This window comes from Chanos chanos, chromosome 7 (genome assembly GCF_902362185.1).
Source record: "Chanos chanos chromosome 7, fChaCha1.1, whole genome shotgun sequence".
In the NCBI taxonomy this organism is placed as follows: Eukaryota; Metazoa; Chordata; class Actinopteri; order Gonorynchiformes; family Chanidae; genus Chanos; species Chanos chanos.
The window spans coordinates 29,053,976-29,080,954 of NC_044501.1; the positions used below are offsets into that span (position 1 = coordinate 29,053,976).

General features: G+C 42.7%; 1 protein-coding gene across 3 annotated transcripts in view; it reads left to right on the forward strand.

Annotated features, from left to right (window-relative positions):
• The window catches only part of lmbr1 (limb development membrane protein 1), a 35,390-nt gene that overhangs the window by 7,994 nt on the left and 417 nt on the right, over nt 1-26,979 (forward strand). The window contains exons 3-16 of one of the 3 annotated variants that reach the window (XM_030779938.1): nt 1,052-1,091; nt 1,502-1,641; nt 2,915-3,018; nt 9,869-9,995; nt 10,089-10,157; nt 10,355-10,419; nt 11,164-11,236; nt 14,776-14,862; nt 16,675-16,751; nt 17,788-17,865; nt 21,877-21,953; nt 22,161-22,251; nt 22,853-22,919; nt 26,636-26,797. In XM_030779938.1, the coding sequence (XP_030635798.1) occupies nt 1,052-1,091; nt 1,502-1,641; nt 2,915-3,018; nt 9,869-9,995; nt 10,089-10,157; nt 10,355-10,419; nt 11,164-11,236; nt 14,776-14,862; nt 16,675-16,751; nt 17,788-17,865; nt 21,877-21,953; nt 22,161-22,251; nt 22,853-22,919; nt 26,636-26,797 (1,257 nt within the window). The remainder of the gene's footprint in view (nt 1-1,051; nt 1,092-1,501; nt 1,642-2,914; nt 3,019-9,868; nt 9,996-10,088; nt 10,158-10,354; nt 10,420-11,163; nt 11,237-14,775; nt 14,863-16,674; nt 16,752-17,787; nt 17,866-21,876; nt 21,954-22,160; nt 22,252-22,852; nt 22,920-26,635; nt 26,798-26,979) is intronic. The other 2 variants (XM_030779939.1, XM_030779940.1) reach the window with 2 other exon arrangements.

Consider the following 26,979-nt stretch of genomic DNA (forward strand, 5'->3'; position numbering starts at 1 on the left):
CTATGGCACCAGAACAGTTATAGTAATTTCACAGGTCACCCCTAGATGTTTTAAAAGTAGCTCAACTAACGTCAGCTTGCCTCTAAGGGAGAGCTGTCCTCACAAAAAAAAAAAAAAAAAAATCTAGGCTGCCCTCTGTGGTCTCGCTCCTTTCACAAAGACCTACAAAAAGAAGTCTAAACAGTTTAAAACAGCAGGCTTGTTGTGAGTTCTTCTGAGAGGACAGGGTAGTCTTGAGAACTCAGTAGAGTCATACTGAATTTAGCCAGACGTAAATACGGGTAGGGACATAACTAAACAAAGATAGCAAGTACGTGAAGTGTTTGTCACCTTTGTTCTGCATTTGGATAGTATCACAACTGATAACAGAACCACCCTAATTCCCCTCCCCTCCCCTCCCCTACCCACATCCAACTCTTTTTACTACGTCTATCTTTAACTCTTCCTCCGTTTCTAGTGTTCCTTATCTAAATGGACACCGTGTGTATGCTTAATTATACAGGCACATGACTGGATATTTGAGATTTAGTGTTTAGACTGTTATTTCTGCGTCATCCAGTTGAACACATGTAGGTCATTTGTGATTTACTTGTTAAAACACGTGCCTCAATCCTCCCCCATCTGTTTGACTACAGTACGCCCTCTTTTGAGATCAAGCCTAAACATATGTAATTTCTTTGATAAAACATCTCAAGATAAAATACAGGTGAAAGATTTTTTTTCCTCCGCTATACTGGTAGATTGAAGAACTTTCCTGTGGAAACTTCTGTAATAAATATAAAGTACATGGGATTCACCATGAGTTCTTGGTCACGAGCCTTGATTTTTAAGATCTAAGAGGATGTTGCTTGTCAAAAACCGTTCAGCCAGACCTCACAACTGGTCAGAACATTCCCATCGAATTATCTTGATTTGCCTTTTTTGTCCGCTTCATATTAATCTAACTCTAACTAAAAAACTCCGTGGCAGATGTACCAGTGTGTTGACTTAAACAGTGTTTGTACCCATGTGTTAATGTGACAAATGCTTGGATTTGTGTCCATGGTTACAGATGATCATGAAGATGAGGATGCTGTCGTCAACAGAATATCGTAAGTCCTGTGAAGTTGTATTCGAATAAAGCTATGTTTCTATCACTGTTTTACATTCGACTCCATCTGCTAAGAATTTTGTTTAGTTTTAAATTCTAAGTCATGAGTCATATCACAGATCAGAAACTTGATTACTGTAGTATTTCATAACCGGTTCACATTTACATTACCAATGTTACTAAAAGCTGTAATCTAAGGTCGGCTTTGTTAGATGTAAACGTGTGTAATTATTCGATATTCTCTCAATACTCTGTATAATCAATCAAACGCAGCATTGATCTGCAGTTAACCTAATTAACACTGAACAACTTTTCAGCAAATAGTAGTTGTAAGCATTTCACTAACTCTCCACCTCTCTTCTTTTCTCTCGTTCGCCCTCTTCCTCTCCGGGCCGGACCTTACCCCCTCAGTCTGTACCTGTGTACGTTCACACTGGCCGTGTCTGGAGGGGCAGTGCTCCTCTTGCCCTTCTCCATAGTCAGTAATGAGATTCTGCTTTCCCTCCCTAAAAACTACTACATACAGTGGCTCAATGGATCCCTCATCCATGGTTAGTAACTACCAAACGAAGCCCTTTTTCCAGAGGCTTTGGTCCGCTCCACAGGGGAATGCTTTTAGGGGTGGGAGTGTTCTCCGCAAAAGGATAGGTCCACTGGAAAAAAAAATCACATTTTCCAAGCGTTCTGTTTACCTTGTAGTATGGCTGAGTAGTGAAAATGGGAATGGATTTCTAGTTAAACATATCTCTTGACCTGAACTCCCAGGATTTAGTGACAAAGGTGCAGGGATGTTTTTTTTCCTCCTAGATTGTACTTCTAAATTTGTAGTTGGAATTGTCCCTAAAATTCCAAACTGGTCCCAAAAATCGCAAACTTTATGTTGCAAACTTACTCTATCCACATGCACAAAACAACATTCGCAATATTCATTGTGAAATATCTGTTAGCTGACTTTTAACGCTTAGACTTTTATTAGTAATAAAATTTGTAAAATTACATTAAAAAGTCACATTGTCTGAATCTCAAGAAATAAGGACAGCATTAGTTACATTATGTGTAAACAGGTGATAAGACTAATGGTTTATTTGTTATCCTGCCAGCCAGTAACACATCCCACTACTTCTGTTGGATGGGTTTTAGGTATGGGTTTAATAGGGCAAACGGTTCAAGAAAGTTTTTGTATAAAAACAGTAAGCCGCTAAGTGTACTGATTGGATTTGTCCTGGTCAGTGGTACCAAGCTCTAATCATCTTGAATGTCTTGTTTCAGAGGGATACACTGTGTGTTCTTGCCAGCATGGGCTGATAAGTAATGGACTTAATCTGATAAACATGAGTAATTTTTCTAGTGGGCACTGAAGTAGACTATATGTTAAAATAAGTTTAAGTACAAACTTTTTTTTTTATCTGGTGGACCTAGCCTTTAGTTCCATGTTGTAATCTTAGATTGCAATGCATTTTAGGCTGCTAATTTAAGTAGTTTAACACAATCATGTAATGTCTTAATTCTCATATTATTTATCATGTCCAGTGAAGTGCATGGCCAGCCAGGCTGTTAAACATGGGTTGAATGACCACAAGGGGGCAGCAGAGTCTAAGATTTGTGCAGCTCCAGCTCAGATTTATCCTGTGCTGTGGGATTTTCCCCCTTGCTTCTTAAGTTGAATAACCACATAGTAAGAGTAGAATCATTATTTACCATTGTATGTTTATGTTCATAGAGATCTGAGTGATGGGTTTGAATAAGCCCGTCATATTCCCCCAATGCTATAACTTCTTCATTTATTCATTGTTGGTTGATTGATTTTTTTTTTTTGCCCCTCAGGCCTGTGGAACCTGGTATCTCTCTTCTCCAATCTCTGTCTGTTTGTGCTCATGCCATTTGCATATTTCTTCTTGGAGTCTGAGGGATTTGCCGGGTCCAAAAAGGTACATAGTCTCCACACTGCACAAAACAAATGGGGAGCCACATTCTTATTGTGTGAACGTTTGGGAGATTTCAGAGTTTTCTGCTTCATTACAGTGTCTCCACTAAGAACTGCCCTTTTGTGAAACTTATTACATTCTCAAAATTTCATTTAATTCAAGCTGCACTTATGTGTTTATTGGCTTCTCATATCACTGTTTTTTTTATTTAATGTTTTTCTTTTGCAATCATCTTTGTGTCCTGCGATCAACCACTTGTTAGTGTGCAACTGTTTTTATTTGGTTTGGTTTGGTGGGTTTGTTTGAACTTTTTCTGCCTTTCTGAATATATGTGTGTGTGTGTGTGTGTGTGTGTGTGTGTGTGCGTGAGAGAGAGATTGAGGTATGTCTCCTGGCAGTAGCACCAGGTTTCTGGCCAGTGTCCTGTGTCCAGCCCTGTCATCTCTAGGCCTCATTAAGATGTGAAAAGCCAAACCTGTGCATCTTTAATCGCCACCATCCTAACAAACCCTTCAAATAGCCAGAGGCTGCAAACACTTCAACACTGCAGCAGCGTTGACCCTTGAGATTTATATTCCTCTCTCTGAATTTCTTACACGCACACACACACACACACACACACACACACAATCACTCAGTCAGTGCTCTTGTATATCACCCATTTGATTTAGGAGTTTCAACCCCTCCTTGAAAAAAATAAAACTTCAAAAGCGGAGACTAACAGTCCACTTCTGCGGCTCGCTGAACTTCCTCATGTGGGTAATTTGCTCAGAGAGAGGCTGTGTGCTGGAACTCAAGGGGCCCATAAAGCTTCAGCAACGCAGTGTCACAATAGAGTCTGAGAGAGAATGCAACAGGAGGGGGGGAGAGGGGAAAAAAAAAAAAAAAAAGCAAAGACAGAGAGGAAGGGGGCGGGGGGGGGGGGGGGGGGAGAGAAAGATTTGCTTTTAATTCTCCTCTCCTGGGTCACAGTTTGAAACCGTCCTGGTTTCTGTCGCTGTTGGCGAACCTACATAAAGGCTGGTCGCTACTGTAGTTTACGAGCGGCAGGGTAATTTGTACGAGGAGGGGTTCCAGTAATAAGGGACAGGTCTGGGGATCTCGGGAGGAAGTGGAGTGTTCAGGCACTGCTCTCTCGCTTAATGTCTCTCATTTTGCAGTGACTGTTTCTAGCTACTGATCATTCTGTAAATGTGGAAGAGTGTAGCACTGCTTAATGTTGGCCTACACGTCCAGGAATGGCCGTGTGTGTGTGTGTGTGCATGTGTGTCTACGTGTGTGTCTACGCATGTGTATGAGTGTGCTCGTGTGTGTGTTTAAAGAGGAAACAATCAGAAACTGTCGCCTGTATGAAAGCAGCATGCTGAGAGAAGCGAGGGTCAAGTAGCCGTCCATAGGAGACCATAAAAACTAGATTTGAAGAGAAGGGGTGGAGGAGTTTAATACAAAGTTCAATTACACCCCTCTCACCAGTCTTCAAGTTAGAGCTCAGTTTCTGCCGTTTTTATTTTAAATTTTCGTTTTATTAGGACGCAGTACGTTTAATCTCTCGCCCAGCACTCAGCAGCAAGAGGAAATGAACCGAACTAGACTTTTGTTTAAAGATCCTGTAATCGTCGCCAAGAACGTGTGCCTGTTTTTTATACAGCTATGTTTGCTTTAGTACTTCATCAAAAATAATCAACTAAGTCCTCACTCTCCCCTGAACTTTCTACCTGGTGTGATTTGAAACACAGAGAAGCAGAACCAAGCGTTCTGTGTGTGAGTGTACAGAGAAGGCTCAGCCTGCATGATTGTTTGCTGTGGATGTCCCAATATATGAACTGACAGGTTTGAATTAAGGTCTCCTGAATTGGTTTGGTGCTGATAAGGATAAGGATTAACTGTATGAGTTAAGGGAACAGTATATCCTGACTGATTCACTTTTTATTCGTGTTACACCTGTGGTGATGTTGTAACAAGGCAGCTTACTCATGTGCAAGTTTGCTGTGAGAGTTTCTGTGCTAAGAGAGGGATGAAAATTGTGGTGTTACCGAAACGCAAAACTTTCACAATATCTGAGTCACCTCACATGTTTTTGAAATCTGTTGGGCTGTAGGTTAGCATTGTGAAGGCATGGTTAGTGAAGACTGGGAAAATAGAGCCTATAGCTCAGCCAGTCCTGTGCCCGCTGTGTAGACCAAGCATTGGCATGGGCACATTAATTCCATTTTGATTGTGTTTATAATGATTATATTAAAATGCAGAACAGCAGTTAAAATTTGCATCAACATTATTTGTAGACTCTGCTATAAAATACCCTGTTTTGTTTTGGCTTTAATACAAATAGCTTTCAAATGAGGCAACCAGTGGCCTGTACTACGGAGCGAGGTAACTGGCTTACCCAGGTAACTTCTGCGTAAGTTAACTCAGAGTTAATAGTAAACTTCGTAATAGAAGAGCCCCACGGCTTCATTCTCTTAGCAAAACAAAGCCATAGGGCTCTTCTATTAGGAGGTTTACTACTTGCGCTTGAGTTAACTTAAGCAGAAGTTACCTGGATAAGCCAGTTACCTCGCTTCGTACTACAGGATGTCAGGTCATAAACTGCAACTCATCATCAAAGACGGCAGCGACGATGATGGGAAGTAAGTTTTGTGTGTGTGTGTGTGTGTGTGTGTTTGTGTGTGTGTGTGTGTGTGTGTGTCTGTGTGTGTGTATTCTCACATGAGAGAGTGTAACTGTTAAGAAAAAGGCATTTGTGTGTTTCGATGTCGCTTGCCATCTTTGTGAGATGTTCACAATAGGATTGGTGTTTATTCGAGATGTATGGTTGGGGCCGGGGGGGTGGAGCGACTTGTTCCCAGACCTTTCCTTGGCGAAACATCCACAGGGTCTGTTTACACTCGTCCCTCTCCAGGTCAGTCGGGCCCTGCGTTGCGCAAAGTCGCCATGGAAACTTATGAGTTTCTTTCTTTCTTTCTTTTTTTTTTTTCTGGAAGAGGATTTATTCCTATTTGTTTGTTTTAGTCTTTTTTTAAGCCTCTTGTTCCATATGAGCAAACCTAGGGAACAAGGACTTACCTTTGTTTGTAATGGGGCTTTGAGAAGTTTGAAAATTGAACGTTGCTTAGGATATATGTCACTACACAAAAGGAACTGCTGGTTTAATTAGCAGCAAATTAATCCAATGGACTGTCAAATAGGAACTGTGCTGAGATAATCTTTAGAGATTACGGTGATTGAACAAGATCACGTTAAAAAGAAAAAAAACATAAAGCAGTGGTCATCTCAGGACAATGTTTAATAAGATGATTTCTCTGTACAACCAAGTAAAATAGTTTTCTCACAGTTATAGTTCTTCACCCTGCTCTGGTTTCTGAAGTTTCCCCCTTCTTCTGAAATTCTCTGTTATTCTTTAGATTCTGTTTCATGAAAGTTCCTTTTAAAATTATTTGTCTTTTCAATACCTATCCTCCTCTGATTCCACACTGAATCCATCTTTAGGAACGACGTCTCTCTCCTCTTTTTGACAAATCCCAGGTGACAGGCTTTGGGCTCTTTGAAGACTGATTTGTCTGACGCCTTGCGTTAATGAGAAAAAGACGGATTCACCGGAGGAAGAGGAGTCGAATAACCCTCACACAGACTTCAAAAGTTCTCAAGTCCCTTCCTCCAGCATAAATCTTTCTTTCTTTCTTTCTTACTTTCTTTCTTTCTTTCTTTCTTTCTTTTTTTTTTTTTTGACAGGCTCTTAATACGTTAGCCACGACCACACGTCAAAAGCTTGTGTTTTTGGACGAATGGCAGTTGTGGCGATGTACAGTGATTAGTGTGTGTGTGTGTGTGTGTGTGGGTGCGCGCGTGCGCGCGCGTGTGTGTCCTGTTTTGCGTCTCTGACACGAGTACTGCTGCGGCAGGTTGATAATGAGTTTTCTTAGACCTCTGTAGAGTTTCTGGCTGTTGTGAAAACTCTGGAACAAGTTGAATACCTACCATCTGGATTTTTCTAAAGATTTACATCTATCATAATTTAGAGCCCCTTACTTCCAGAGCCAAATACTTTTCCTTAAATTCTCTTCAGCCAGTGATCAGTTGTAGGGTAAAGAAGCGGTCCATCCTATTGAATAGTGTCTCTCAGTCTGTACCTGTTAGCCCCTCCCCTTCCCTGAACCCTTTTTTTGTGTTCAGCCTTGCACTAGTACACCTGATTGATGATTAATAGATCAGTGCAAGCCCTTGGTTGGTAAGGAAGGCCTTGAGCAATGGATTGAGAACCAGTGCTCTTGAACAGCGCACACACTTAAACACAGATTTGTGTTCAAACAGTATGTGTCTCTGTTTTAGCAAAGGTAAGGATGTATTTGGTGTGACATGGACCAACAGAACATACAGTCACAGACGCACGCACGCATGCATGCGCGCGTGCATCTTTGAATTCAGCACAGCTTGTTGCAACAGCTAACACACAAGATCAAATCTGCTTGTGTGTGTGTGTGTGTGTGTGTGCGTGTGCATGTGCGCGCGCGCGCGGGCCGGGCTGTAGAAGGACGAGATGCTGAATATTTCAGAGTTGCTAATTTTAGTCCTACTCACTTTTACATGGGGCAAGAATAGAACGGCTCAGCTCATCCTTGGATGCACTGCCGTATCTGAACACATAAAAGACAAAAAAGAAAAGTTGTTTCCTTTGACTTTTACCGTTCCTCTCTTCGTCATAAAGACAGCCCCGCTGTCTGAGACGGCAGCAACTCTCACAAGATTTCTGCTTTCAGTTTCAAAGGAGCTCCTCAGACATAGAGAACATATACTCTCCACAAGAATATCTTCTTCAGAACTTCAGATACCATTGTGAAGTTTTTAATAGACCCATTAAAAACAAAAAGGCCAAATGCAGGCTACTGTATTTGGTAAGGTTTAAATTAAACACTAAGGAGGTGTGACCCGATGTTTGACAGGGCCGCAGGGCAGGTCATTGGTCAGTCCCAGATCACTCTGAAACGCACATGATTATCCAGCTGTTAAATCTACACTAAATTTAAAGTCGAATAGTAGCATGTTCAACCTGCCCTCATCAGCCTGAGTAAAGATTCTACAGCTCCATTGTGAAGTCTGTGTGGTGTGTGTTTGTGTGTTAAAGAGAGAGAGAGAGAGAGAGAGAGGTATAAACATGGCAGAATGCCCTTACCGATCTGAATGGCTAATAATGCAAGTCTTATGAATCATTGAGAGAACAGTTCTGAGGAGAATACACCTCTGACAGGCTTTTTAAGGTGGAATGGCTCTCCAGAGCTCAGCTCAGGAGTGCTGCTCGCAGTTGTGCCTCCTTAAGTACATGGCAGATAAAGCGGCCTGAGTCCCTGAAAGCATTCCCCTCTCAGCTCTCTTCGCTGGGAGAATGTCACGCACATGACCAGTCCTTACTGTGCACCTTTACCATCCCTCTTTCCATCTGTCCATCCGCTCTCTCTGTCCCTTCACATCTATCTCTTCATGTGGTGAACTCCCATACCTTTCTGAAATGTCTGCGGTAAGGAGTATGTGTGTGTGTGTGTTTGTGTGTTATGTGACAGAGTGAATATTCTGTGTATATAATGTGTCGCCAGGAGACGTGTGTCTGTTCGTGAGTTGGCCACATGGGGGCGCTGTTGGCCCTCCTCATTTCCAGAGTGCTGGAAAATTCCACACAGTGGACAACCTTCACACCCAGACAGAGGAGGAGGAGGATTGGGGGGGGGGGTATATTAAAAGATGAGCAAGCACATACATATACACACACACACACACACACACACACACACTCATGCACACGCGCACACACACACACACACACGCATACATTTATGCACCACAACCCTGTTGTAGTCCCATATTGCTGGGGCAACGTTAACTTCCTGTCAGCTTTGATTGGCTTGTTTCAAATGGATAAGCCTGGACTACTGAGGAGTTGGTGTGGGTACACAAAGATTCCAATGAAATACAGAACCTATGCTCTCTTTGTCAAAATGCACAGTTGTCTTTCTCACCAAACATGATGTTACTAAATTATTGCCCTCCCACTGCAGCTGGAGGAACTCATCTCTTTAACACTTAAGAGTTAAGACCACACTATTTAGGCCTTGCATACCTGTTGTACATCACCAAAGTGCTGATCTAGGATCAGTTTCTGCCTCAAAATCCTAATAAACAGAATCATTTGAAACGTGCTTAGCTGATCCTAAATCAGCCTGCTAAATAAGAGACAACTGCATGCATATGGTTCCTTAAGTCCCTCACATGGATCTGGTTCTGTGGAAATGGGCCTGGATTTAGTTCTCAAAGAGTTTATTAGTCACTCACTGTTTAGCAACCCGGAAAATCCTAATGAAACACGCCACCCCCCCCCCCCCCCCCCCCCCCGCCTCCTCAGTGCTGGTGTGGAGGGGCCTAATCACCCCCAGATGGGGGGTCTGTTCTTAATCGCATACAGTAGGAGAAGCTTTTATTTAATACAAAGTGGTTTCCGTGTGTGTGTGTGTGTGTGTGTGTGTGTGTGTTTATGGGTCATTAGTGTCAATGTGCCTGTTTTTGACCTTTTCTGTGGGGATGTGGGCTATGTGTATGTGTGGGAGAGTGTTTACACACAGGAGGTTTACACATAACAGGAGGTTGTGCTACTGGGTTATAGGGGAGTCCAACAGTTTACAGAGCAGCAATTGAAATTAGAGCCTCATTTACACCTACCAAAGGCTCTGTGTGTGCGTTTACGACTGCTTCTGCTTAGCGACTCTGTGACTGTATGAGTCTGACCCAGTACATCATCAAAATTTGTTCATTTTTGTTTTTTGTGTGTGTGTGTGCTTGTCTGTGTACGCGTGTGTGTGGGGCATTGCAGGGCATTAAGGCTCGTGTGCTGGAGACATTCGTGATGCTGTTCCTGCTGGGTTTACTCATCCTGGGCATCGTGTGGGTGGCATCAGCACTCATCGACAACGACGCAGCCAGCATGGAGTCTCTCTATGGTCAGATTAACACCTATCTGTGTGTGTGTGTGTGTGTGTGTGTGTGGTTCTCTAAGTGTCTAACACTGTCTCTCTCTCTCTCTCCTTCTGTAGATCTGTGGGAGTTTTATCTTCCATATCTGTACTCCTGCATCTCTCTCATGGGAGGCCTGCTGTTACTCAGTGAGTTCCCATCTGCACCCCCACACAGCCGTCAGTCAAACGCAACTGCCAATCAAAACACACCGATATCACACACAATCAGATCAGAGACTACTTTGACAGACCTCTACTCATAAGGCTTGAAAGTTATATATGTGTGTGTGTGTGTGTTTTAAGCTTGTTTCTCTCTCTCTCTCTCTCTCTCTCTCTCTACACAGTGTGTACGCCAGTAGGGCTCTCGCGGATGTTCACAGTGATGGGCCAGTTACTTGTGAAGCCAACAGTGAGTGCACACTATCTTAATGAGGACACTGTCTTAACAAGAACATTTAGCCTTCACCGTATGTTGGCCCAGTATAACACTTTCCTTAGTCTTTGTCACTACCTGTAATGTTTCTTTGATCAGTCACTTTCGGTTTTGGTTTCTTCTCTTAATTAAAGTTCCTTTTCCCAAAATGACCCCCTATTTACTTTGTCATTAATACTGGTGAATGTCTTGAAATCCAATTTTTTCTTTTTTTGCTCTCATGGCAAAGTGGTTAAAGATCCGACCCTGGCCAGTTCAGAGTCTTCCATAGCATGTGTAATGTGCTGGTACTGGTCCCATTTACTCACCCAGTATATGGGACAAGACTTGTACTGTTAATTTAGGATGCAGTGCTAGTACCACTGGGTCAATCCGCACAGGTCACACAATGCAATCACCAAATGTACATGATAAAAATATAGTTACATGTTGATCTGCTGAAATAAGAAATTCACCGATTTCATTAAAAGGAAGAAAGATTAATAATGGGCCCAGATGTTGAATGGGGTTTTTCTTAAAGACTTACATAAACGTGGGGAAACCCATTGCATGTTGCTGATTGTGTGTGTGCGTGTGTGCATGTGTGCGTGTGTTTGTGTGTGTAGGAGGGATCCCTATCAAACACACTATCTTTATAAATGTAATCTGTACTCTATCTCATTCTCTCTCTCTCTCTCTCTCTCTCTCTCCCTCTCTGTCATGCTTTCTGTTCTCACTCAGATTCTAGAAGATCTAGATGAACAAATCTACTGTATCCAGCTACAGGAAGAGGCTCTGGAGCGGAGGCTGAATGGTGCGTAAGAGTATGTGTGTGTGTGTGTGTGTGTGTGTGTGTGTGTGTGTGTGTATGAGAGAGACAGTGTGTGTGTTGCCGGCGGATGATGTGAATGAAGGTGAACCAAGACGTTATTCTTTTGACCACTTCATTTATTTTGTTTTTCACTCTGAAATTCACATTTCATCACCTTTAGTTGATTTTTTTAAAAGAAAAAAAAAAGAAAAAGAAAACTCTCAGATGGAGGTGAGATTGAACCTCCTTCAAGCCTGACTAAACGTCCTCACAAAGCAGGAAGCGATCGGGCCCCCAGCCAAACCTACTTTAACGTCAAGTCAAGCACGCAATCAAGCGTACAGATGCTAGTCAACAAGGAAGGCACGCTTTCTATGGAAGCCCCGGGCGGTAGGATAGATTCTGAATTCTGATAGGCCGTCACGGGTGCCTCTCAATAGCTCCTCATTTGGCTGTTTGGTTTGCTAGTGTTAGCGTTATGCCGCAGCATGGCTTTGAAGGGCCGACACAGCAAGTGTAGTCCGCATTGTGCCGGATTGGACCGCGTTTGATGTGCGCCAGTCACTGTGGTTGGAAAAGAAAAGGACTGGGGAAGGTACGGGGGGGGGAGGAGGGGGGGGGGGGGGGGGGCAAGGTTTTTTGGTGGGGGTGCGAAGCTGGTCCAGCACGATGCACATTTTAACCGTACCAGGTCACGGAAGGTCCCACACAAGCATGATCGTTGTTCCTTATCAGGAATTTGAGGAATTCTTTTAGTTACCAACATGCTTAGGTGTGGAGGGCACAGTGGTAAAAAAAAAATGGCCCACATCTAAGAGGAGTAAGAAAAGAGGAAGGAGTAAGAAAAAAAGAGAAAGAGAGATTTGAGTTCAAAACAGGTTCATGGGACCTCTCTCTTCTCTCTCTCTCTCTCTCTCTCTCTCTCTCTCTCTCTCTCTCTCTCTCTCTCTCTCGTCAAACTCTTTTCTCTCCGTTTTTGCCTCTCTTGTCCTCTGTTTTTCCTCTTCCATTCATCCTTGCACCACCAACTGTCTTTGCGACAGCTAAGCTGTGTGAAACTGCACGCTGCGTAACAGTGAGCAGAGGCTGTGTTTTAACAGAGCCCTCCAACACCTGAGCGCAGAGGACACCAGACTGAAATCACTCCGAGACATAACTGTCTACATCTGAGGATGTTACAAAGCACACGGTAACCATCAACACCTGTAAGAGTCTAAACATCCCTCCAGCCAGCAAGACATGAGGGGAAAATACAAGGCATTGTTTTAAAGAAATGCTCTGTGTGAAAGAGAGGGGCTGCTTCTTCAGTCTGGAAATATTTGAACTTTTGCAGTCACCCTCACGGACACAGAGTTACAAATGAAACTTATCAGACAAAGACTCTGTGGTGCGTGGAATTTAGAACTGTATTCATGCTGTGGATGGGCTTTCACTTATAAGTTGTGAGTGTTCGTGCAGTATGCGATTATGTGTGTGTGTGTGTGTGCGTGTGCGTCTGTGTGTGTGTGTGTGTGTGATGTCTAAATCTTGGCTCAGTGTACTGTTGTCCAGATGCTCTGAAGCAGGGTGACCTTGTGAAAGGTTTGGACCGCCACAGCACGACTCACTTTGCATAATAGTCACTGACGTCATGGCCAAATGGAATGAAGTTCCTTGAGAGAGAGAGAGAGAGAGAGAGCGAGCAGTGACATCACCTATTTCTGCCCTCTGCTAGCCAACAGCGCATCTCTCTCACACACTCACTCAACTTCTCACACACACACGCACACACGCACATTGTCAAAGCCCTCAGTCTTAATGACTCTTCTGGCTACCGTTCTCTAATTAACTTACTTTCGGAAGCCATTTTTAAGTCTCATTTATAAACTTCTCCGTCTTTCCGCGCTCTCTTCTTGTCTCCGTAATTACGCCGTATCGGTACATACGTACGCTCAATATCAAACCATTAAAGTCTGGTGTTAAATTAAAAAGGTCTAATTTTGAGCTTAAGGAAAAAAAAAAAAAGAAAAAGGGAAAAAGAACTTGAGAGTTTGTGTGGTTTAATCCTCGACACTGTTGCTGTTTTGAATACTTCTGCTATGCTTTCGGCGTTGGCTGCGTCTGTCTGGAGCGCGATCAGTGATGGACCCTGCAGGGCGAGCCTGTGCCACGTTTGGGCAGAGCGGTCCAGGTCTGTTCAGCTAATAGTGACATTTCCGTTTGCATTGTCTCTCCGTTTGGTTGGAGGGTACAAATTTTCCCTAAACGTCATCGAGACAGGTACAAGGGGTCGTCTTTGAGCGAGAACACACCTGCTCTCTCTTTTTTTTTTTTTTTCTCTTCCCTTTTTTTCTTTTCTTTTTTTTTTTTTTCCCCCTCTTATACACATCTTCATCTAGGAACCCAAACTTTCACCAGACAGGGTGTGTCACCATAATAATAATCATCATCGTTTAAAAAAAAAAAAGAAAAAAAAAAGTTGTTTTTTTTTTTTGATCAAAGTGATTGGCTTCTGAGCCTGTGTTTGGGAAGATGAAAGATTGTAGTTTTATTGCACGCCAGTAACAGTGTAACGCTGCGCTAATTGCTCCTGATCCGTCGATCTCCCGAGGCCATGCAAACTGATCTGCCTTCAGTCCGCTCCGACTTTGAGAAGAGCGAACGACAGGAATGGAGAGAGCGAGAGAGAGAGAAAATGAGAGAAACAGATAAATGAGGCCCATATAAGAGAGGTCTGTGGTTTTCCTGGAGAACCCCCTCTCTGTTCTCTCTGAGAACACCACCCCCCCTGCCCCCACTCCCACCCTGGGACCTGTTGGAACATGCCGGATCGTTCCGCGCCTCGGATGGTACAACCATGGGAAATTATGCAGCCGTTGTTTGAGATCAGTACGGTTAAATGCAAGAGTTGGATAAACAGTTCTTGCTTGGGTTTCTTAATTTTTAAAAAAAAAAAAAAGTTACTCTGAATTAAAGTTAGAAGTTGGTGACATTGTAATATTAAGATGACCATCTCTTATTATTTGAGAAAGAATGAGAGAGAGAGAGAGAGAGAGTGAGAACACCTTCATGGCCTGCTAGAGTCCTGACGCTTCAAACAAAAGAAATTAAAACAAAATAAAATAAGTGGTTGAAACCTGTCTCATTCAGATTATGATAAATGTTGTAAAATAAAGGAGTGGTTGTCACAGTTGGAAACTGTCAGATGGACGGAGGGTTTTTTTTCTTTCTTTCTTTCTTGCGCCACTCATTTAGATGTGTCCTTAAGCTTTATTTCTTTTTCAGGCCTCTAAACACCTCAAATTTCTTCTTGTTTCCTGACAGATTCTGAGTCACGCTGAGTATAATGGATTAAGTGTGCACTTGAGGATCAGTTCAGATAACAATTGTTTGTGATCTGACCGCAAATGTTCACTTCTGCCCAGGGTTTTTCAGAGGTTTAATGAAGGATTAATGTTGTCTCTCTCTCTCTCTCTCTCTCTCTCTCTCTCTCTCTCTCTCTCTCTCCCTCTCTCTCTCTCTCTCTCTCTCTCTCTTACATGCTCACTTTCTGTTGCTCCCAGGCATAGGCTCTAACTCTCACTACCACGGAAACTGCCAGCACCTTTATAAGGAACTGGACAATATTCGAAACCAGAGGAGCAAACTGGGTAAGATGGGTTTTTCCCCAGTCTGAGTCATTTAGTCTCTCTCACACACCCACAGTCATTCCAAAGGATATTCAGAACCTAATTTTGATTTTTTTTTTTTAAATGTAAGATTTCACCTTCCCAGATAATGATGATGGTCCAGGGATGTGTGTGTATGTGTGTGTGTGTGTGTGTGTGTGTGTGTGTGTGTGTGTGTGTGTGTGTGTACTTGTGCAGCTATCCTTGTGATGACCAGTTTGAGTTTTAGACCTTGGGAGTGAGGACAGTTTGGGAAAGTGAGGACATTTTGACTAGACCTCACTGGGCTGTTTGAGGGTTAAGACTTGGTTTTAGGGTTCAGGTTAGAATTAGGTTTAGGCTAAGGTTAGAGTAATGTATGTAGTTGTGATGGTGTAGGTTAGGGTAAGGGGCTAAGGCATACATTATGTCAATGAATGTCCTCACAAAGAAGTACAAGTGTGTGTGTGTGTGTGTGTGTGTGTGTGTGTGTGTGTGCACTTCTGTTAATCATGTCTCTTAATTTGAGTGTAGGGCCACATAGGTTTCTGCTGTATAATTTGCTTTGTTTATTTTTTGTTTTTTGGCGTTGAATCGTAAATGAGTCAGGTGAGGTTAGGGGAGTGAGAGAGAGAGCGAGGGAGAGGGAGGTTGTGTGTGTGTGTGTGTGTGTGTGTAGGCCACAAAGGCACTTAGGATATTGGACAAGACGCAGATTTTATTGTGGCTGGCCATCTAAAGCCATATCATTAATTTAGAGGCAGGGCGCATATGGAGAGAGCTTGGCAAACTGAACTGCTGGGCTATGCCAACACTACAGAGAGAGAGAGAGTAGAGGAGACTTTTTAGGGGGATGGATAGATTTGGGACACAATAGAGAGGATAAAAAGTGAGAGAGAGAGAGAGAGAGAGAGAGAGAAACATACTTTATGCACTTTAAAAAGGGGGACATCTTAAATGACAACATTGACAACCGTGAGTTGGCAGAGTCTCGTTAAATGTTCTATTCAAGGTCAGCTAGACTTTTCTTTTTTTTCTTTTTTTTCTTTTTGGTGCAGTTAATGCAACCCCACAGTAGCTGCAGTTGACGAAATCTTTCAGCGTCGAGACGCGTGGAAGACAAAGGAGGAAGCTTCTGTTCGCGTGTTGTTTTTAAATGTCAGTACAGAAGGATGGGGTTTTTTTTTTTCCCCCTCTCCTTTTGCCATAATCTTCTCTCCCCTTTATCTATTTATGTAAGAGCAGGTAAGCAGAAGGAGGAGGAGGAGGAGGAGGAGAAGGAGGGCGATATTTTGTAGATAAATCATGTTATTAATTTTCCACAACGCCGTGCTGTCATCGCGCTGTTTGATTGTGTCCATTAACTAAGACAGGCTGAGAGCAGATGCCTAATTAAAGAGAATGAGGGTAATTTACTGCTTCTGTGAAATCTCTATCCTCTTACTGCTTAAGGCCCATTAGTGGTGTGTGTGTGTGTGTCTGTGGGTGGGTGGGTTTTTGTGCATTTTGAATTTATTGAACCAGGTTTATGTCTAAAAGGCACTTCGTGTCCTGCATTACTGAAACCATCATGGGTCAAAAATGTTTGGGGGGGATGGGAACATAAAAACAAAACTTTGATTGGAGAACTCATGTTATATTTTGTTTCTCCTTGTCATTCGGAAAGCCTGTATTTAGACTGACTTATTTCTCAGTCTCATTCAACTGGGACTCATACTGGTTCAGCTCTGTCCAGAACATTCTCCTGCTGTTTCTTTCCCCATTTCCATTTCTCTCTCTCTCTCTCATTCTCTCTCTGTTTTTTCTCTCTTACAGAGAGGAGGAAGAAAGCCTCAGGTTGGGAGAAGAATCTGCTCTACCCCATTGTGATGTTGATTCTCCTGGCTGGCACAGTATGTATTCATATTCAGTAGAGATGTTGTGTATTCATACTCAGTAGAGATGCTGTGTATTCATATTCAGTAGAGATGCTGTGTTGATTAGACCAACGTTGACTGGTATGGTGTGTATTCATATTCAGTAGAGATGTTGTGTATTCATATTCAGTAGAGATGCTGTGTTGGTTAGACCAACATTGACTGGTATGGTGTGTATTCATATTCAGTAGAGATGTTGTGTATTCATATTCAGTAGAGATGCTGTGTTGGTTAGACCAACGCTGACTGGTATGGTGTGTATTCATATTCAGTGGAGATGCTGTGTTGATTAGACCAACGTTGACATCAGAACCTCATATTTTACCTTTAGCCCCAGTCCAAGCTCCAGAGCTTCACAAAGCCACAGTCTGGGAGAGAAGGGGGGGGGCGGGGGCGGTGTCTTTTATTCCTCCATGTTTCTGAATGGAGTTAACAGGCCACTGCAACAGCTGTGATGTTTCTTGGTCGATATGTCTCACCACACATTACGCAGCCAACAAGGAGATCATTTAATCATAACTGTAGCATTACAGCTTCTTAATAGGACATGGATGTGGTGTTTCCTCTAGTCCTGGGTGATGAAAGCACTGTGCTGTTTGGGTTTTCAGGCCATCACTGAAACACTCGACTCAGTTTCTCAAGCTCATCATGCAGAACCTTAGTTGACTGAATCAGGTGGTCAGTTTGTGGTACAAAGGTTCTAAGAGTGAAAACTGATTTCATCCTTCGAAAATTTTGCTCAAAAAATCCAACACATCGAGCTGTCTCTGATATACCATGATCGTGTGGTAACTAAGCTCTGATTTGGGTGTTTTTTTTGTTGTTTGTTTTTTGTTTTTTTTTAACAGTGAGTGTTGTTATGCTAGTCTGTGTGTGTGTGTGTGTGTGTTATGGTGGCGTGCGCTGTTATATTTATATATATGCTGATATATCTGTAAACAGTAAATTAACAGGTTTGTGTTTAATTTGATATGAAAGGGCGTTGATGGGTCTTTATCTCTGCTTTTTGAAGGCGCTCTCTGTCATGTTTGTGGCTCTGAACATCGTGTACCTGCTGCTGGATGAGACAGCGCTGCCCAAAGGATCGACGGTAAGACCTGAGAGACGCACCAGCAAACACGCAAACAACAACAACAACAACAACAACAACAACAAGAAATCTTTGGCCCATAATTGGCAGAGTTTCAGACAAACGTTCTTTCCCTTGCCCCCCCCCCCCCCCCCTCCCCCTTCGTCCCTCCGTCCAGCTAGCGCTAGCAGTGAACCGCTTAGAGGGATTTTGCTGTGACATAAATTGAATTCCGGGTACGCTCAGGTGTGCGGCGAGAAGAAAAGAAAACAGCCCAGGTTTAGATGAGTATCGGACGGCTGCTTTTTTTGTTTTGTTTTTTTTTATGTTTTTTATCCGCTTTGTGCTTTGGACTCAAGGTACAGCTTCTCATTTAGAGTCACTCAAACGCATCTTATGATTGTAACGCACACTACGCATTTCAAAAGCCCACATCTTTCCGCTAAAAAAATGCCAGGACAGAACGAACCAACCAACCAACCTCCGTGCGCCTTTCTCGCCTTGGGTCTCAACCAGTACATAACTGGCCTGGATGAAATTATAAAACGCTGAACTGAAGCAACAGTAGTGATTTTCAGAATAAGCTGCGTGTTCTCTGATCCAAGCAGAGTTGTTTTTTGTCTTTCTTTTTCTTTTTTTTTATCTTGTTTTTTCAGATAACATATTTCTAATCTTTGCATCTTATGACATTTGAAAAGACATTTTCCCAACACTGTGTGTGAGTGTGCGCGCACGTGTTTTGTGTGTGTGCGTGCGTGCGTGCGTGCGTGCGTGCGTGCGTGCGCGTGTGTGCATGTGTGTGTGTGTGTGTGTGTGTGTGTGTGCGTGTTTTTTCTTCTCTCTCACACAACAAAGGCAACATATTGTATCCTGTTTCGGCCTAATTTGGTCTCTCTCTCTATCTCTCTCTTCTCTTGTGGTGGCGATTGCCCCTCCGCATTCCAATTATTTCACTAGAGAGATGTTTGCCTTGGCATGACACATCGCCGAAATTCCCCCAAATTAGGCTTGTCATGAGCTAAGACTGGAGGCCCCCGTCAGCATCGGCTGCCTCAATGCTTTACGCTTTTTGACGGGCTGGACTTGTGCCACATCGCCCATCTCATGTTACCACGTCAACCAGTCGTGGGGGGAGGACATTTGGGTGGGGGGGGAGGGGACATTTGGGTGGGGGGGGTGGCCGCTGATGGAGGGGTCACTGAGCACAGAGATCAATATGAATGTGGGTTCCCATCAAGTTAACTTGGGAGGTAGTGCAGTTATTACATACACATGCTCACACACAAACACACACACACACACATACATATGCACTAATACAGCTTCTCATACAAACATAAATTTGTATCTGCGCAGTCTGTCTGTACTTGTCTGTCTGCAGTGCTACAAACTAATTTCCCCACTGCTGCGACAGTAAGGCTTAGCTGAACACTTTCTGTCTCTCTCTCTCACTCACTCACTCACACACACACACACACACACAGGCGTGCGCGGGCTGAGTTAGACAGGGCCGTACATTGTAAAAGCTGTAATGAGACAGTGGCAGACACAGACAGAGGCTTAATGCATCTGAGCGTATGACAATTATACAACCTGATGCACCGTGGGCTTCAGAGCGTCTATAAAAACCCTTATTACTGTCAGTCCCCTAGGACGCAGAAATACGGCCCCTGTTAAACCAGCCTTCATAATCACTCCTAATGTTTCATATTTCATATCTCACTTCGCCGGCGACGCGGAGAGAGAAAAAAAAAAAAGAGCTCGGATTTCTCCCGCCGACCTTCGAACCTTTGACTCTGAAGACGTGTGACATTTAGCCCCTTCGCTTGTCAGCTAACAGCTTTGCGAAAAAATGAGCGTTGAGAAGGTGGGGAGAAAAAAAAAAAAAAAAGACAACTGTCAAACATGTAACGAGGTTTTTTTCTTTTCTGTTATTACCCTTCATTAGATATAGCTGAGGCACATCAAAGGATAGAGTGTAAGAAGGGACAGCCCTGAATGAACACATTCCTCACACACACACACAACCCCACATGAGCTGCGCACATGCACACACACACACACACACAAATACAACAAAGGCTACGCATATGCACACACACACACACACACATACACACAACACCACATGAGCTGCGCACATGCACACACACACAAACACAACAAAGGCTATGCGTATGCACACACACACACACACACACACACACAAACACATCCCATCACAAGCTACACACACAAACACACACACACGTGCGCGCTTACTAATTCCAGACCAAACAAAAATTCGGTGCAGCTCTGAACCAACCTAGGCTGCCACCGCCACCATGCGTCTCCCATACCAACAAAACAACCCCCCCCCTTCCGTATGTTCCCATTTGGACTGTGGTCCATTACAGACCTCCAGGAGAAAGACAAGTCCACTTGTTTCTCCTACCTTTGCTTTATGTACTCTGTCAAGTCTCTTATTGTTCCCAGCACATGACATAATGAGCATATTAATAGGGACACAATATAAATAACATAATGAACATATTTAATATAAATAGGGACAGTGCCAAAAACACATACTGTAATTGACATTCATGCAAATATGAAATACATGTACATGCATACACATACATAAGTATTTTCAAGTCTTAAACTGAAACTAAAGAGGAAAGAAAGAGGAGGAGAAAGATGTGCTGAAGTATTTGTTTAATTGTTTGTAATTTTTGATTTATTTTTGTTTTATTGGCATGCACTCAATCCATGCAGTCTTTTACCGTAAGCCTGCTTTTTCCTTCTTTCCCCTGCTCTCTGTCTCTTTCTCTTTCTCTCTCTCCTTTTTTTTTTTGTTTGAACACCTGTTCACATATTGTGCGTGAGCGACGGTGAATTTAAAGGACTTTCTTTCATCTGTTTCCATTCACTGCTCTGCCAATTGGGTTGCGCCTGTCCGTGCTGAAGGGGAATCTTCTGATAATCTGGGGTTTGTGTGTGAACTTTTTTTTTTTTTTTTTAATTCACAATAGCAAATATTTGCACAGCTTTTCTACCCCAAAGCGTTTGGGTGTTTAGCAGAGTCACGTTTAGACACAGACAGAGATGCAACATGCATTTTTTTAAAACCTTTCCATCTAAACTTCAGTGTTCCGGTTAAATATACCACACCTCAAATAAAAAAAATAAAAAATAAATAAATAATGATAATAATAAAAAAAAAGTGACAGCTGTTTGATTTGATGTTTTGTGATTTTTTTTTTTTTTTTTGGTGAGGGTAAGCTTTGAAGATTCAACCGTAAATAAACCAGAGGCCAGAAATCAGCTCCTTGCATGTTGAGTTGTAAATGGCATGTCTTTCCATGCTCTTTATCAAAAAGCAAGGATAGGAAACGCACGGTTTGAGGAGAACATTGGAACGACCAGCGCGGAGTCCTAACTTCAACCCAACAGAACGTAACTTGGATAAGCTAGAAAGTAGAAATAACCTAAAGACGACACGGTCCTGTCCCACCGACCCACGAAGTCCTAACACAACACCGACTGAAAAGCTTTCTACAAGAAATTAGGAGAAAATCGTTCCAGTCACTGTCAAGCAGGCATGAAGACGCAAGGCCGACAATCACTCTCCCTTTCAGATAAAGGACTTTTTCTTTTTCTTTTTTTTTAAAAGGAAAGAAAAAAAAAAGAACTGCATCTTTTGACTCTTAATTTAACGGGTTCGTTACGCAATAAAACCTGCATTCAGGTGCAGTCTTCAGGTTCGATTCTTTGGCTGTTTGTTTTCCGTGTATGTGAAGCGTTTCTGTGGGATAGGGCCTATTGCAGATGCTCTTTTTCTTTGAAAGATGCGGAAAAGAATAGAATGGGATAATGTTGCAGTAAGGAATGCTAAAATAATTAAAGTGGTGAAATTGCTTTACTTGGCACAACAGATCCCAAAATGATACGGTATACGTTTATTAAATGGTGAACCTTTACGGTTGGCTTCTCACTTGAATTCTAGGGACGTGCTTTTTTTTTTAAAATCTCTCTCTCTCTTTTTCTCGACAGGACAAGGGGATTCGAAGCGCATCTGCGTCCACTTCGTTTGGGGTCGTCCAGGCAATCGTTGAAATTCTCCTCATGTTGTATCCTTCCGTCAGTCTCGCGCACACACACACACACCAGTGTATTACAGACTTCATTGTGTTTTTTTTTATAATTTATAACAGCTGAACAGTTTTAGTTAACAGCTTGACAGCCACATGTAGACATGTATGAAGATGAAGGTCACGTTTGTGTGTGTACATGTGCTTGTGTGTGTGTGTGTTTGCTTGGCCTTGACTGTAATTTAGCTACCTGATGGTCTCGTCTGTGGTGGGTTTCTATAGCTTACGTGTTTTCCAGGGGCTGACGCCCAGAAAGGATGACACCACCATGACAACGGTATGTGTCTCTCTCTCTCTCTCTCTCTCTCTCTCTCTCTCTCTCTCTCTCTCCCCCCCCCCCCCCCCATGTTCTGTGTTTGTTTGTGAAAAGAGAGGACTGGCGATGTGTGTTCAGTTGGTTCTTGTGTGGTGCCGTGGTGCCCATTGATCTGGTAATGCATGGGGCCTGTGTGTGTGTGTGTGTGGGTGTGTGTGTGTGTGTGTGTGTGTGTGTGTATGTGCGCGCATGTGTATGGTGTGGGAACTTGTTATCCGGCTGTGACAGATCCATTGAAAGGACTCAAAGGAGACCAAACTGTTAATGAGAAAACACCACCAGTAGTAATTATAGCAGTCCATTCACTCTCAAAGCACAATCTGCAAAATCCACTCCTATCAATGAAAAAAAAAACACTTTTAAATTCTCTCTGCAAAAATAAAAAAAAAAAATTCAGACTTACCTAGTGAATCTTTAAGTGAGTGTTGTATGAGGCACACTGTCAGATTTTCTTTACCCATTTCTGCTCTTTAACATTTCAACCTCTTTGAGTTTCCCTAATTCAGTACCTGTGTAATGAAAGGCAGTTTCTCTGTCTCTGTCTTCTCTGTCTTTTCCATAGATCATCGGATGCTGTGTGTCTATCCTGGTCCTGAGCTCAGCTCTGCCCGTCATGTCCAGAACCCTCGGTAAGATTCTCCACATCCTCTGACCCTCGGCCTACTGTGTAGGCATGGGCGTGTATGTCTGTGTGTGTGTGTGCGTGTTTGTGAAAGAGAGAAACATTGTTTAACTTGGTTGGTAGCTGGTGGAGCGTAGTCACTGTAAGCTGTGTGCTAACAGGAAGCTAATCTGTTGCTGTTGTCATCTAGCAGTATCTTAAATGCTGCCCAGAGCTGTGAGCCTGAGATATGTTGATATGACCTGAATGAGTGCTGACTGTTGGCCGGTTTCTTAAACCATACAGTGAGGTTTGACACGATAACAAGTTCACACACACACACACACACACACGAGTCTACAAATGCGCTGTAATACACAGAAGATTCACAAGTGTCACAGTGACGCGGGCCCTCCACATGCCTCCTACACACAAAACCGCAAGAGTGGACCACTAACCGCGGTCAACCCAATTCCCCTAGTCTTTCTCTTTCTCTCTCTCGCTCTCGCTCTCTCTCTCTGTCTTTCTCCTGTTGAGGTTAACGAGTGAAATTCCAGAGTGGTTTGCCATAGAGATCCAGGAGACGAAGGGCAGAGAAAGATGACAGAGGTAGTGCCATAACAATAGCTGTTATAAACAATACGCCCAGTACAGACCCAGCTGTTCAAATAGCATTATTGCTTGTGTGTGTGTGTGTGCGTGTGTGTGTGTGTGCGCGCATGAGTGTGTGTGTGTGTGTGTGTGTGCTCTGTGGTACAGTGACTCACTGTGAGCTTTAAAAAACATCAACAGTTCTGCTTTGTGACGCTGAATGGATCAAAAGAAATTATTGCATGAAACAGATTTCACCGCAAATTCCATCAAACTCTGTCCACCCCTCACACAGGCACACACAGACACGCACACACACACGCAGACACGCACACACACACGCAGACACGCACACACACACGCAGACACGCGCACACACACACACACACACACACACAGACACGCGCACACACACACGCAGACACGCACATACACACACATACACACACACACACACACGCACAGACATACAAAAAAGTGTGAGGTCTTGTGCAAATGAGAGAGTGTGTGTGTGTGTGTGTGCCTTGAGAAGGGCGGGGACAGTCTTAAAACGCGGTGGGAAAGGTAAACTGTACTATACTTTTGACTTTTACACAGTGAATTGACTCATTAGAGTGAAACTGTCTTTCTAGCCAATTGCTTCTCAACCAGGGGGGGGATGTTCAAAACAAACAAAAGGGATTTCTGCACTGGAGGCACATAAATTCTTTACTAGTTACAGTAAGAAGGAAAGGACAGCGTGGGATTCTGAGACCTCCCTCCTCATCCTCAGTGTTAGATTTTATTTTTAGGATGTGAGTTGTTTTTTTTTGGGGGGGGGGGGTATATTTGATTTGTTTTTTTGTTTTTGTTTTGTTCTTTTTTTGTGAGGACGGTTGTCCTCAGGAACCGCCATATTGTGCATTATGATGTTTTATTTAGCGGTGTCCTAGAAAAGAAGTTTGCCTGTAATGGTATTGCAACAGAGTGTTGCAGGGCCAAAGGGTGAAAAAAGGCCAACAGACAAAGTTAACTTCAGAGAAGTGAAAGGGAGAGGTTGAAAGCATGTCTGTGTGAGAGAGCGAGGACGAAAATGGGAACAAAAAAAAGAGAGAGAGAGAGAGAGAGGACGAAATAAAAAAAAAAAAAAACAGAGAGATGGAGAAGATGGTTAGAAATGGTATCTCTTCACACACACACACACACAAAAAAGGAGGGAAAACTTTTCTCCCCCTTTCACTTTGCCGGGGGTTTACCGCGCAGGGTCGCAGGGCTTCCTCAGCTCTGGTAGAGAATCGCAATCTTTCCCCATTACCGGTAATGTGAATGCTGAGGAAAACAGTTTACCCTTCGCCAATAATTTCTACGCAGTTAATGCATCAATGACTTTTTCCTGTAATTACCCAAAAATATGTGCCTGCCCGTCTGCCCTTATGAAAAATGTCTGTGGACATGAAACATTGAGTCCGATTTCTGTAGATGACAGAAAAACAAGACGAGTCCAATTCATCAGCCAGTGGAGATTTTTGGAGTGCAGACAAACAGTATCGATCCAGTTAAAGATTTGTCCGGCTCAAAGTACTCACTCATTCTTTTTTTTTTTTTTTTTGGTTGTTTTTCTCATTTTCCTGACTCATTTTTCATCCTTTCAACCCCTCCTAACCTAGTTTTTTTTTCTTCTTCTCCTCTCTCTCTCTCTCTCTCTCTCTCTCTCTCTCTCTCTCCTTCTCTCTCTTTTTCTTCCTTTGCATTTCTCAGATTAAATAAATAAACTGATATATTCACAGTTAGATCAAAAGAACCTGTCTGTCACTAGCTTTGTGGTGGATGAGACAGTTTGTCACTCCAGACTAACAGCCTCTTAAGTAAATCCAAAACTTCAGAATGTATTTCTCACATGTATTTAATGTGAGCTTGTAGGTCAGGCATAATAAAATAAAAAAAAAAAAAAGAAAGAAACTCAAGGGGGCAAATGTGTAAATGCAAAGCTGTGTGAAAAATTACTTCTTAACCATTTCCTTGATCATGACGACTTGTTTTTTTTTGTTTTTTTTTATTTTGCGCATTGCTGGATTGGAGTTTGAAGACCATGTCCCTGTACTTGTAAGACATAACTAATAAATCTTGTCTTTACAGAATGAAGATCAGAGTGTTGATAGCTCTAAAAGAAAAAGAAAGACATTCATAACCTTCACTATAAGAACCCTTTCCTTTGGATCTCTTTCCCACTCTAGGTTTCAGAGTCTTTGTGTGGTTACTTTATTATTTTTCCCTCACAGCCTACACACTTCTGCTGTGTCTTTGTCTCTATTGAGAGTGCGTGTCTGAGTGCTTGACTCAGGTGTGCGAACAGTGTTTGTGCATGAATGATTTTGGCTACTTTGATACACACCTTGCCAAAGGTGTGTTTCATACCTTTTTTTTTTTTCTCTCTCTCTCTCTCTCTTTGTTTGTTTGCTCTGGTCACACTTTGTTTGCGAAATCCAGCGAGGACTGGAGTGGCATTACTAACAGAGTGATTTATTGCTCTTTTCTAGAGAGCCTATCAGTAATGTATTAGCCAGAAAACTTTTAACGATAAACACCTGCTGCTGGACAACAAAATGGACGAAATCTCATCAGTGACTGATGAGTTCTACATTACGCTACATTATGTTCTTTCAATACCGTTTTGAAGTACAGAGAAGTTCTTTGTTTTATGAATATTCAGTGCTTTTGTTCTCTTAAGCTGATTTTCCGGTAAAGCTTTAAATATATATATATATATATACACACACAAACACACACACAAACATATGCTCACACAAAGTTCCTTTTTTCTTTTTTTTAGGTTGAAGCAAAAACACAAAGAGAAAAAGACCTTCTCAGATGAAAAAAGACCATGTGTTAGACTCTTAGCTTCATCTGATCCTTACCAAGGGGCAAATAAGCAATTTTACAATGACCTTTCCCCGTATTTAAAAAAAAACAAACAAAAATGGACACACATGGAATAGGGCTCACTCTCAGTGTCCTGGACTGATTTGTTTTGTCATTTCCTTGATTACTGAAAAAGACACAGTCAACATCAAGACGAGGCTAATTTATAACCTGACCAATCTCAAGACGTATTGGCCTGAGCAAGTCCTGTAAGCATCTTTTAACCCTCTCGTCTCTCCTCCCCACCCTTCGCAGGAATTACAAGGTTTGATCTCCTGGGAGATTTCGGTCGGTTTAACTGGTTAGGAAACTTCTACATCGTCCTCTCGTACAACCTCCTCTTCGCCGTGGTGACGACCCTGTGCTTGGTTCGAAAGTTCACTTCCGCAGTGAGGGAGGAGCTTCTCAAAGCCCTCGGTAATGTGACCTTTCTGTCTTTTGACCTTTACCAGTATAACATTGCAGAGAAGAGAGATGGACAAAGAAGCTAAGTAAACAGTTTGTACAAAAATCCAAGAACCAACCAAACACTGTGCCTCCCTGTATCTGTTTTTTTTTTTTTCCATCAGCTACTTTCTTGCTTCTCCTTCTAACTCTGT